We start from the raw sequence: 13,272 nt of genomic DNA, 5'->3' as shown, positions 1-13,272 counted from the left end.
GACTAGCAACCAAAATTATGAGAAAGTATGAATTCTCTTACAAAAATATAAATATCAACTAAATGTTTTTTTTCTACCGGTAATTGTGTCCTTTAGAAGTGTTTTCTTTGGCAACTGTGGTAAAAGCAGGATAAATGCCTCCGATCTGTACATTACCTTTGAAAAACTCCACAAAGGGATGAGGCGGCGTCGTCCATTATTTCCAAGGTAATGTACAGAACGGAGGTGTTTATCCCTTAAGTTACCTAAAGCAGAGCTACAGGTGGAGACAGCATTTATTTATTTAAAATTTTTTTTAATGTACCTTTATTTAACTAGGCAAGTCAGTTACGAAAAAATTCTTATTTTACAATGACGGCCTACCCTGGCTAAACCCTCCCCTAACCCTGACGACACTGGGCCAATAGTGCGCTGACGTATGGGATACATACATGACATAATAATTGTTATATTATGACTACTTATAGATGCATACAAAGCCAAGTTAAACAACAACTTACTTTGTGTTCACGCATCCCATGCACTTAACTCCACCCACGATAACACTGTCAGGCTCAATCCAATATTTATACTCTTGCGGGGAACGTGCAACGGACCTGTCTGACCAGTGCAAGGCTAGCTATGAGCATCTGACCAATCAGATAATGCATGATCAGTGCATGGACAGATGCGTGTGGAGTGCATGGAGAGAGCATGGTTGGCTGAAGCCACGACCTGGGGGTGATCGATGTCTCTCATGTGAGGGGAAGCTAGACTAAATGGCACCAGACAGATATAAACAAAAACACAAACACAAGACATTAGTCCCACAACGCCCTCGGCAGGGGGGTTCTGTAACACATAAATAAAACATTTATGCACACATGACACAAGTCTCTTTGGATAAAATTGTCTGCTAAATGGCATATATTATTATTATTATTAGATTATTCTTGGCTTAGGTGCTTTAGTGGTGTCTGTCTTTGGAGAGTTGTTTGTTTGGTAACCTTGACTGGCCACTGTAGATACAGTAGAAAATAGATATCCTAGGAACTCTGTTGTTCATAGGCCTACATGATCCCGTCAATAATGTGCCCTTGTCATACCGTCATAGCCGCGGGAAGTAGGGGTGCTGAGGGTGCCCCCCCCGGAAAATGTATTAGCACCCCCACCCCAGAACATCTTACCTTGTCAGTGCATACCCTAAGACTAAAGTGATAATTGGAGGTATACAAACAGTGCTATTCAAATAAATCTCCTTGAACCGATTTGTTGAAATGGAGATGTGTATGAAGACCTTTGTGAAGAAGAGAGGGGCTCAGTAGTGTGTGCCAGTGTGTACCAATAGTCTATAGTGTGCTTGGAAGCTGTCCAGCTACTGCTCTCAGAACGATGCCACCTAATCACACACACTAAGAGAAAAGATAGCAGTGCCCTGAAGACCTGTCAGAAGATTCACACCTATAGCACTCTATTGTGTGTGATTACTAATTGCTTGTTTGCTAATTCAGCTATTTGCCTAATGTGCTTTCTTAATTTAGCAGACTCTCTTAACCAGAGCAACTTGCAGTCAGTAGTGAGTGCATACATCTTTATACTGGTCCCCCATGGGAATTGAACCCACAACCCTGGCATTGCAAGCCCCATGCTCTACCAAATGAGCCACACAGGTGTCATTTAATTTGTCCCCCCCCCTCCCTCCCTCTCTCAGTCTCGGTCACGGACGTGGAGTGTGTACGCGAGGGCTTGCAGTCGGAGACCCTACGACAGCTGACTGGCTCAATTCCCGAGAGCCAGTGTCTCACTGTGGTGTTCAAGGGGGCCAGGAAGAGTCTGGACCTGCGGTGCCACACTGACGAGGAGGCCCAGCGCTGGGCAAGGGGCATCAGGACCCTCCAGGAGAGGGTGGAGAACATGACCCAGAAGGAAAAACTGGACAAATATCCTTTATGATTGATGGTGACGATGAAAATGGTGATGATGATGACAAGGTTTTTTTCGGGATCAAAATTAGGTTTAGGTGGTGGGTGTGGCCATGGGCCTCAACTGGCAGCTTCATTAAATAGTACCCGCAAAACACCAGTCAGTCTCAACGTCAGCAGCGAAGAGGCGACTCCGGGATGCTGGCCTTCTAGGCAGAGTTGCAAAGAAGACATATCTCAGACTGGCCAATAAAAAGAAAAGATTAAGATGGGCAAAAGAACACAGATAAGGGACAGAGGAACTCTGCCTAGAAGGCCAGCATCCCGGAGTCGTCTCTTCACTGTTGACATTGAGACTGGACAGAGGAACTCTGCCTAGAAGGCCAGCATCCCGGAGTCGTCTCTTCACTGTTGACGTTGAGACTGGACAGAGGAACTCTGCCTAAAAGGCCAGCATCCCGGAGTCGTCTCTTCACTGTTGACGTTGAGACTGGACAGAGGAACTCTGCCTAGAAGGCCAGCATCCCGGAGTCGTCTCTTCACTGTTGACGTTGAGACTGGACAGAGGAACTCTGCCTAAAAGGCCAGCATCCCGGAGTCGTCTCTTCACTGTTGACGTTGAGACTGGACAGAGGAACTCTGCCTAGAAGGCCAGCATCCCGGAGTCGTCTCTTCACTGTTGACATTGAGACTGGACAGAGGAACTCTGCCTAGAAGGCCAGCATCCCGGAGTCGTCTCTTCACTGTTGACGTTGAGACTGGACAGAGGAACTCTGCCTAAAAGGCCAGCATCCCGGAGTCGTCTCTTCACTGTTGACGTTGAGACTGGACAGAGGAACTCTGCCTAGAAGGCCAGCATCCCGGAGTCGCCTCTTCACTGTTGACGTTGAGACTGGACAGAGGAACTCTGCCTAGAAGGCCAGCATCCCGGAGTCGCCTCTTCACTGGTGACGTTGAGACTGGACAGAGGAACTCTGCCTAGAAGGCCAGCATCCCGGAGTCGCCTCTTCACTGGTGACGTTGAGACTGGACAGAGGAACTCTGCCTAGAAGGCCAGCATCCCGGAGTCACCTCTTCACTGTTGACGTTGAGACTGGACAGAGGAACTCTACCTAAAAGGCCAGCATCCCGGAGTCGTCTCTTCACTGTTGACGTTGAGACTGGACAGAGGAACTCTGCCTAAAAGGCCAGCATCCCGGAGTCGTCTCTTCACTGTTGACGTTGAAACTGGACAGAGGAGCTCTGCCTAGAAGGCCAGCATCCCGGAGTCGTCTCTTCACTGTTGACGTTGAGACTGGACAGAGGAACTCTGCCTAGAAGGCCAGCATCCCGGAGTCACCTCTTCACTGTTGACGTTGAGACTGGACAGAGGAACTCTGCCTAAAAGGCCAGCATCCCGGAGTCGTCTCTTCACTGTTGACGTTGAGACTGGACAGAGGAACTCTGCCTAAAAGGCCAGCATCCCGGAGTCGTCTCTTCACTGTTGACGTTGTGACTGGACAGAGGAACTCTGCCTAAAAGGCCAGCATCCCGGAGTCGTCTCTTCACTGTTGACGTTGAGACTGGTATTTTGCTGGTACTATTTAATGACGCTGCCAGTTGAGGACTTGTGAGGCGTCTGTTTCTCAAACTAGACACTCTAATGTACTCGTCCTCTTGCTCAGTTGTGCACCGGGGCCTCCCACTCCTTTTTCTATTCTGGTTTGAGCCAGTTTGCACTGTTCTGTGAAGGGAGTGGAATAGCCTTAATTTCTCAGAACAAGAATAGACTGACAAGTTTCAGAAGCAAGTTCTTTGTTTCTAGCCATTTTGAGCCTGTAATCGAACCCACAAATGCCGATGCTCCAGATACTCAACTAGTCTAAAGAAGGCCAGTTTGGTTGCTTCTTTAATCAGGACAACAGTTTTCAGCTCTGCTAACATAATTGCAAAAGTGTTTTCTAATAATCAATTAGCCTTTTAAAATGATAAACTATTCCATAAAATATCTGCCGTTTCCAGCTACAATAGTCATTTACAACATGAATAATGTCGACATTGTATTTGTGATCAATTTGATGTTATTTTAATGGACAAAAAATGTGCTTTCTTTCAAAAACAAGGACATTTCTAAGTGACCCCAAACTTTTCAACGGTCTTGTGTGTATATATATTTATGTAAACTCAGCAAAAAAGGTAACATCCTCTCACTGTCAACTGCGTTTATTTTCAGCAAACGACATGTGTAAATATTTGTATGAACATAACAAGATTCAACAACTGAGACATAAACTGAACAAGTTCCACAGTCATGTAACTAACAGAAATGGAATAATGTGACCCTAAACAAAGGGGGGGTCAAAATCAAAAGTAACAGTCAGTATCTGGTTTGGCCACCAGCTGCATTAAGTACTGCAGTGCATCTCCTCCTCGTGGACTGCACCATATTTGCCAGTTCTTGCCGTGAGATGTTACCCCATTCTTCCACCAAGGCACCTGCAAGACATTTCTGGGGGGAATGGCCCTAGCCCCAACAGGTCGGAGGGTGACCCAACAGGTCGGACGTGCTCAATGGGATTGAGATCCGGGCTCTTCACTGACCATGGCAGAACAGTGACATTCCTGTCTTGCAGGAAATCATGCACAGAAAGACCTGTATGGCTGGTGGCATTGTCATGCTGGAGGGTCATGTCAGGATGAGTCTGCAGGAAGGGTACCACATGAGGGCGGAGGATGTCGTACCTGTAACGCACAGCGTTGAGATTGCCTGCAATGACAACAAGCTCAGGTTGATGATGCTGTGACACACCGCCCCAGACCATTACGGACCCTCCACCTACAAATCGATCCCGCTCCAGAGTACAGGCCTCGGTGTAACGCTCATTCCTTTGACGATAAACGCGAATCCGACCATCACCCCTGGTGAGACAAAACCGCGACTCGTCAGTGAAGAGCACTTTTTCCCAGTCCTGTCTGGTCCAGCGACGGTGGGTTTGTGCCCCTATGCAACATTGTTGCCAGTGATGTCTGGTGAGGACCTGCCTTACAACAGGCCTACAAGTCCTCAGTCCAGCCTCTCTCAGCCTATTGCGGACAGTCTGAGCACTGATGGAGGGATTGTTTGTTCCTGGTGTAACTCAGGCAGTTGTTGTTGCCATCCTGTACCTGTCCCGCAGGTGTGATGTTCGGATGTACCGATCCTGTGTTGTTATATGTGGTCTGTTACTGCGAGGATGATCAGCTGTTCGTCCCATCTCCCTGTAGCGTTGTCTTAGGAGTCTCACAGTACGAACATTGCCCTGGCCACATCTGCAGTCCTCATGCCTCCTTGCAGCATGCCTAAGGCACGTTCACGCAGATGACATTACGTCTTTATGGTTCATTGAACAAGCATGGGAAACAGTGTTTAAACCCTCTACAATGAAGATCTGTGACGTTATTTGGATTTTTACGAATTAACCTTGAAAGACAGTGCCCTGAAAAAGGGACGTTTATTTTTTTGCTGAGTTTATATATATATATATATAGATAGAGAGCGAGCGAGAGAGAGAGACCCTAGATGATGATGATAATGGTAACGACGTGGATATACAGTATGTTTTCAGAGGCGTCATGCCCATTATTACGTAATAAAGCATTTGACATATTGGTCTGAACTCCCTCCATTCACCACCCACTGATGTGCAGTACATCCTTGGATGATCCAAAGCAGCCCTTTTGACTGTCATGTGGAGAGGGTGCTGTAGTTTAATCTGTCCACTGTTGTCCTTGACTGCGTGTGGTCACCTGGATCCGTGGCTATCTGAAACGGGCCGACCTGAACCATGACGAGAAGCTGAGCTACGAGGAGGTCCAGGGGCTGCTCACCATGATCAACATCGACCTAAATGAAGAGTATGCGCGCAACCTCTTTAAGGTGAGCAGACCATAGACATTATTTCCCCTAGATTAATTTCCAGCCCTATAGCAACACCCAAGCTCACTGGTACCAAAATTGCCAAAGATGCCAAACTCTTTTAGAAAGGGGGGAGCCCGACCTAGCCTATGGTAGGGGAAACATTGGATATAGATTAGCATCACACTGCATTGTCCTTACTTCTCAAATATTTGTTTCTGTCCTGTCGTCCGGAAATAGCTCATTTCAAATGATACTGTATGTCTGCAACTGATACATCATACTCAGAGGGCAAGACTTTGAAAACGTTCATCTATGGTTGGAGTCAGTTGCATTTCAGTAACGTTTCAGCTGTAGTTCCAAATTCAATCCCATGGCTTGTTTGATCTTTTTTGATTCAATTCATGCAGCTCCAATTGACTCATTAAAATGACATTGAAAATGATGACTGTGACCATTTTATTAGCTTGCCTTGAAACAATAACTTCGATCATGTTCATCCATTGACTTGATCCCTTTGGAAATATTCCCGCCCTCCTCCCATCAGAAGTGTGACCGGTCGTGTGACGGTCGTCTGGACCACGGGGAAATCGAGGTGTTCTGTAGGGAGCTGTTGCGGCGGCCAGACCTGGACGCCGTTTTTAGCCGCTACTCGGCGAACGGCTGTGTGCTCTCCACCGTGGACCTGAAGGACTTCCTGAAAGACCAGGGAGAGGACTCCTCGCTGATCCACGCTCAGAGTCTGATCCTCACCTACGAGCTCAATGAGTGGGGTACGCTTACATGCTAATGGTTGTGCTAAGCAATACTCAGTGCTACTTAGTTAGCATTAAGTGAAGCTAAAATGTTATTTTAGCTATGCTAAGTGCTACTCTACTCTAAGTTGTAAGCTACGCTAGTGCTACACTATGCTAATTGCTACACTACGCTAAGTGCTAAGCTACGCGCTAAGGTACACTAAGTGCTAAGCTACCTGTATGGCCAAAAGTTAAGGGAGGTAGGGTCTTTTTAGATTGGAATATAGACCTTTTCTCACTTCCTCCATACTATTTCTACCTTCAGCTCACCTTATTGTCCCCAAAATGTATCCAAATGAAATAATTGTTGTACCTACTGTACATTAACACAAGCAAATCGATGTATATTTTGGTATGTTTTTTTTTTCTATCACTCCCATACCAACCATGTGCCTATACCCTGCACAGCCCAGAAGAATGGGTACATGACGCCCAATGGTTTCACCATGTACATGCTGTCCAAGGAGAACAATGTGTTTGACCCGGACCACGCCCGGGTGTACCAGGACATGACCAGATCTCTGGCCCACTACTTCATCTCCTCCTCACACAACACCTACCTCACCAGTGACCAGGTTACTGGCTACAGCAGCACGGAGTCTTATATCAGGTGAACACACACATGTATGGAAATGTATGCGCTCACACATTCACAGGCATAGACGTACACACGTAAACACACAAACACCACATCACCTTATATTGAGCACCACAAAACACACTCTATACATGTGTTTTAAGTCTGTGTGTGTATACTGTGTGTGTTTGTGTTAACATCGCATGTATGGTAACGTGTGTGTGTGTGCGTTAACGTGTGTTTCCTCTGTCCCAGGGCTCTGAACCAAGGCTGTCGCTGTGTGGAGTTAGACTGTTGGGATGGGGACAAAGGGGAGCCGGTCATCTACCACGGTCACACACTCACCTCCAAAGTGCCCTTCACAGAAGTCATCGAGACCATCGCCGAGTACGCCTTCAAAGTAAATTCCAATAGTCCATTAGCAGTCCAATGCCATTCATTTTAATGACTGTGTATTGTATTTTGTCATTTTTAACCCCCCACATTAGACTAGTTTAGACTAGTTTGGAAGATTACTAGCTACTGGTATATGTTTAGGTATAGACCGAAACAAATATTACATTTGTCTTTTTTTTCCTCTCTCTCTATATATGTATATAGAGGGTTAGGTTAGACAGATAGGAGAGTGTCCCAGACAGAATTCGATCCATCGCCAAGGGTGATGCGTGGTTGAGAGTCGGCAACACTACCACTGGACCAAACTCTGGCACCAAAAATATCTGTTCCGAATTAAGGTGTAATAACTTCCCTCTCCCCCCCCTCCACCTTCTTCTCTTCCGTTGCCGTCTCATCTTCCAGGCGTCTCCGTACCCTCTAATCCTGTCCATTGAGAACCACTGCAGTGTGGAGCAGCAGGCGGTCATGGCCCGACACCTGCGCTCCATCCTGGGGGACAAGCTGCTCACCAAGCCCCTCAATGAACAGCAGCTCCAGTGCCTGCCCTCACCAGAGGTGGGGACTACTGCTATGCTACTACTATACATTCCTATTCTACACTACACCACACTGCTACAATTCTATAATGCAGTGGTTCTCAAACTTTTTGACTTGTGATCTCGCAAAAAAGGATGGGTTCAAAGCTCGAGACCCAATCGCTGTCATTACCGCCATAAACAGTGATGTGTTTTCTTCCACACAAATATCGTAATAAATTTGCCAGAATATCTCTTCATCTCTCTCTCTCTCTCTCAGTCTCTGTCTCTCCTCCTTCCAGCCAAGAACAGACACACACACTCCTCTCTGCTCTGCTCCTTAGAAAGACTGCTTTGAATGGAATTTCGTTATTCATTCTTAAAATAGCTGCTCACTCATTGGCTCTTAGTCACTAGTGAGGATTAACTTGAAGTACATTTCAGATTCAAATTCCTCACCACTTCCTGTTTTTGAGTTTTAGCAATTGTCGTCCACAATTGAAAAGCTAGCGTTTGTAAACAATGGCTTATTGAATAATAACAATATTGAACTCTGCTATGGCTTGGGTGGGCCCATCTGACATTCCTTTCTTACAACATCAGGAGTGTGTGTGTGTCAGGTTTTCCGTTGGGAAAATGTGGCGCAGGACATTTGACTGGCAACATTTCAATTTACTGGGCATTTGAGAAAATTGCCCTTGAATGTTTTGGTACACCTACTGGAGAGCTCTTCTTTGTTTACATTCATTCAGCATCGTTCACACCCTCTTAAGCCTTGGCCCCGCCCATCTCTTTAAGGAGTCACATGTGAGGCCATGTGCTAAAAAGAGTGAGTACGGTAGTGTACTAAACAAACAAAGATTTCAAGACTAAAGGTTGGTTTATACTAAGTCTGTCAACATATCTATAAACAGTTGTCGCAGTGACATCATGAACATTCTATTGGGCTGCTGATGTCTTTCAGCCTGTCGTTTTTGTGTCATAACTTTGTCATAACGACAACGACAAGTTCGATGTCAGTCTACAATAGAATGTTCATGATGTCACTGCGACAACTCTTTATAGACTTGTCGATAGGCTTAGTATAAACCAGCCTTTAGTGGTCCAAAATAGCATAACTGGTGTATTTTAACACCAATAAACCCATCCGTTTAGAAATTTGTTTGGTATATGTCAATTTATCAAACCAGGCAACTAAAAACAACTTTCTAAACAATGTTTTGGTTAGTTTGAAGCTTGTTAGCTAGGGAGCTAACGTTAAGTTAGCTGGCTAGCCAGTTCAAATAATACCCATATCATATACAGTTCCTGTCCAAAGTTTGGACACACCTACTCATTCCAGGGTTTTTATTTATTTTTACTATTTTCTACATTGTAGAAAATACCTGATAGCCAGTAAAGTGAGACAGGTAGTCTCACCAACAGCACACATCCATAAACATTATTGTGTAAGAGGAAGCTGGTTTGATGTACATAATGATGTGTTTTCCTGTGTGCCAAATACGCCAGATGTTGTTGTTGTGGGGGAGGGCAGAGGGAGGTGCCCATTTTGGAAGTGGATTGCTCATTTGACGGCTACGTGGAGCAGGCCTTTGGCGACAAAGCTTCTTAAATAACAGCCCCACGTGGCACGCTTGGACAGCCTTGGGTGTAGGTGCAAGCTGGTGGCGCTGATATTTGGTAGTCTCGGCCACGTACACTGGCTTGCGGTGCTTGGCCTTCAGATTGTGGGTCTGACACAAACTAGGGCAAATCAGTTGGCTAGCTGCTGCTCTGTTTCAGCTGTCGTGGGCAGCCTAGCTGAATGAATGAGGTGCTTTCTGTACCCTTCAGTGCCATGCATACAGGGATCTTTTTTAATGTAAATTTGATTGGTGGATTCAAATAAAGTATTTCAAATGTGTGTGCGCGCGCGTGTGTGTGTGTGTGTGTGTGTGTGTGTGTGTGTGTGTGTGTGTGTGTGTGTGTGTGTGTGTGTGTGTGTGTGTGTGTGTGTGTGTGTGTGTGTGTGTGTGTGTGTGTGTGTGTGTGTGTGTGCACTTGTACCTGCCTATACGTATGTGAGTTCATGGATAGCCAAAGTCTGTGTGTTTTATCCGTCTGTTTTTACATGTGTGTATGTAGGCGCTGAAAGGGAAGATCCTGGTGAAGGGGAAGAAGGAGAGAGTGGTGGAGCTGGAGAGCTCCTCCAGTTCTTCAGACCTCAGCTCCTCGGAGGAGTGTGAGTGTAGCCATGCAGAGAGCAAAAGAAGGAGGAGAAGAAGGTAGGTGTGTGTGTGTGTGTGTGTGTGTGTGTGTGTGTGTGTGTGTGTGTGTGTGTGTGTGTGTGTGTGTGTGTGTGTGTGTGTGTGTGTGTGTGTGTGTGTGTGTGTGTGTGTGTGTGTGTGTGTGTGTGTGCGTGCGTCTTTTGTCTGTCTTTCTTGCTGAATCCGCTTATTTGCTGATCTCATGTAGTACTAGTAACTTTGCCTTTCCTTTCTCTCTCTGCTTCCTACTCTCTCTTCCCCACCCTGTGTGTGTGTGTGTGTGTGTGTGTGTGTGTGTGTGTGTGTGTGTGTGTGTGTGTGTGTGTGTGTGTGTGTGTGTGTGTGTGTGTGTGTGTGTGTGTGTGTGTGTGTGTGTGTGTGTGTGTGTGTGTGCGTGCGTGTGTGTACACCTCCTTAGCCGGGTGTCTCTAAGCTGAGTCCAGAGCTGTCAGACCTGGTGGTGTACACACGCAGTGTTCCCTTTAAAGGCTTTGACCAGGCAGCAAAGAAACCCCCTACAGAGATGTCCTCCTTCTCCGAGAGCGAAGCCCTCAAACACGTCAAAGAATCAGGTATGTAGAGTGTGTGTTTGTGTGGGGGGGGGCTTTGTGTGTGTGTGTGTTTGCTTACGTGTGTGTGTGTGTGTGTTTACATACAATGCTAATTAACAGAGTAACCTAATAGCTCCCGAAAGATAATTGTTCAGTAAAAGCTCAAGAGTACAATTAGTCTACTCTACACACTTAGCCAATTACATCAACAGGCTACTCTGTTAGTTAACATTGTATGAAAACAAAAACACATGGACCCACATGCGCACACACCCACGTGCGCCAGCAGCATACCACCCTGCATCCCACCGCTGGCTTGCCTCTGAAGCCTAGAGGGTAGGTTCTGGTCAGTCCTTGGATAGGAGAGCAGATGCTGCTGAAAGTGGTGTTGGAGGGCCAGTAGGGGGCACTCCCCTGGTATAAGGAGATCCCAATGTTTTTATTTGATTTATTTCACCTTTATTTAACCAGGTAGGCTAGTTGAGAACAAGTTCTCATTTACAACTGCGACCTGGCCAAGATAAAGCATAGCAGTGTGAACAGACAACAACACAAAGTTACACATGGAGTAAACAATAAACAAGTCAATAACACAGTGAGAAAAAAGAAAAAAAGAGTCTATATACATTGTGTGCAAAAGGCATGAGGAGGTAGGCGAATAATTACAATTTAGCAGATTAACACTGGAGTGATAAATGATCAAATGGTCATGTGCAGGTAGAAATACTGGTGTGCAAAAGAGCAGAAAAGTAAATAAATAAAAACAGTATGGGGTTGAGGTAGGTAAATTGGGTGGGCTATTTACCGATAGACTATGTACAGCTGCAGCAATCGGTTAGCTGCTCAGATAGCAGATGTTTGAAGTTGGTGAGGGAGATAAGTCTCCAACTTCAGAGATTTTTGCAAATCGTTCCAGTCACAGGCAGCAGAGAACTGGAAGGAAAGGCGGCCAAATGAGGTGTTGGCTTTAGGGATGGTCAGTGTTGCCATCGTGACCAGTGAACTGAGATAAGGCGGAGCTTTACCTAGCATGGACTTGTAGATGACCTGGAGCCAGTGGGTCTGGCGACGAATATGTAGCGAGGACCAGCCGACTAGAGCATACAGGTCGCAGTGGTGGGTGGTATAAGGTGCTTTAGTAAAAAAAAAAACGGATGGCACTGTGATAAACTGCATCCAGTTTGCTGAGTAGAGTATTGGAAGCTATTTTGTAGATGACATCGCCAAAGTCGAGGATCGGTAGGATAGTCAGTTTTACTAGGGTAAGTTTGGCGGCGTGAGTGAAGGGGGCTTTGTTGCAGAATAGAAAGCCGACTCTAGATTTGATTTTAGATTGGAGATGTTTGATATGAGTCTGGAAGGAGAGTTTACAGTCTAGCCAGACACCTAGGTACTTACAGATGTCCACATTCTAGGTCGGAACCATCCAGGGTGGTGATGCTAGTCGGGCGTGCGGGTGCAGGCAGCGAACGGTTGAAAAGCATGCATTTGGTTTTACTAGCGTTTAAGAGCAGTTGGAGGCCACGGAAGGAGTGTTGTATGGCATTGAAGCTCGTTTGGAGGTTAGATAGCACAGTGTCCAAGGAAGGGCCAGAAGTATACAGAATGGTGTCGTCTGCGTAGAGGTGGATCAGGGAATCGCCCGCAGCAAGAGCAACATCATTGATATATACAGAGATGCCCCAGGGCAGTGGTGGGGACATCGCCTTGAGTAGTTTGGTGTCTTTCGGATGGGACGTTAAACGGGTGTCCTGACTCTCTGTGGTTATTAAAAATTGCATGGCACTTATTGTAAGGTGTTAACCCTGGTGACCTGGCTAATTGCCCAACCCGGCCACCTAATTATCCTCCTCATTCCTAATTGGCATATATCACTCCTCACCTCTGCACCTGATAGTTGATGTGTAGTCTGGTGCAAATTGGTTGCCGTGCATCATCCAAGTGGGTGCTAAACATTGGTGGTGGATGAGATGAGCTTCCCCCTTACAATTTAAAGCCCTTTGGGTCCAATCAAGTCCAATAAATAATAATAATAATAATGAATATGTACACTAGGCTATTTTTCTGCAGGCCCTGTTGATTCCCTATTGGGAAGACAAGACACCTGGGCTGTGTTCATTAGGCACCAAATGGAAGAAAACAGATTGAAACATGAAGGGTCTACCTGGACCCTTCCTGCCCTAATGAACACAACCTTGTTCACCACATAGGCTTCTCTGTTTTTCCCTTTTGCCAGTGTTTTAACTACCCTTGCCCTCCTTCTTTCTCCCCCTCCTGCAGGGAAGCATTTTGTCCGTCACAACAGCCATCAGTTGAGCAGAATATATCCCTCAGGACAACGCCTGCAGTCCTCCAACTACGACCCCCAGGATATGTGGAACGGCGGTTGCCAGATTGGTCAGAACATTGTAACCA

General features: G+C 46.1%; 1 protein-coding gene across 1 annotated transcript in view; it reads left to right on the top strand.

Annotated features, from left to right (window-relative positions):
* plcd3b (phospholipase C, delta 3b) overlaps positions 1-13,272 on the top strand; it is a 48,337-nt gene that overhangs the window by 24,822 nt on the left and 10,243 nt on the right. The window contains 9 exon segments of the mRNA XM_052487199.1: positions 1,691-1,919; positions 5,667-5,796; positions 6,323-6,548; positions 6,981-7,182; positions 7,405-7,549; positions 7,948-8,100; positions 10,185-10,334; positions 10,725-10,878; positions 13,138-13,254. Of these exon segments, the coding sequence (XP_052343159.1) occupies positions 1,691-1,919; positions 5,667-5,796; positions 6,323-6,548; positions 6,981-7,182; positions 7,405-7,549; positions 7,948-8,100; positions 10,185-10,334; positions 10,725-10,878; positions 13,138-13,254 (1,506 nt within the window).

This window comes from Oncorhynchus keta, chromosome 3 (assembly GCF_023373465.1).
Source record: "Oncorhynchus keta strain PuntledgeMale-10-30-2019 chromosome 3, Oket_V2, whole genome shotgun sequence".
Lineage (NCBI taxonomy): Eukaryota > Metazoa > Chordata > Actinopteri > Salmoniformes > Salmonidae > Oncorhynchus > Oncorhynchus keta.
Note: the sequence above shows the minus strand (reverse complement) of the source record. Positions and strands in the feature narration are given on the sequence as shown.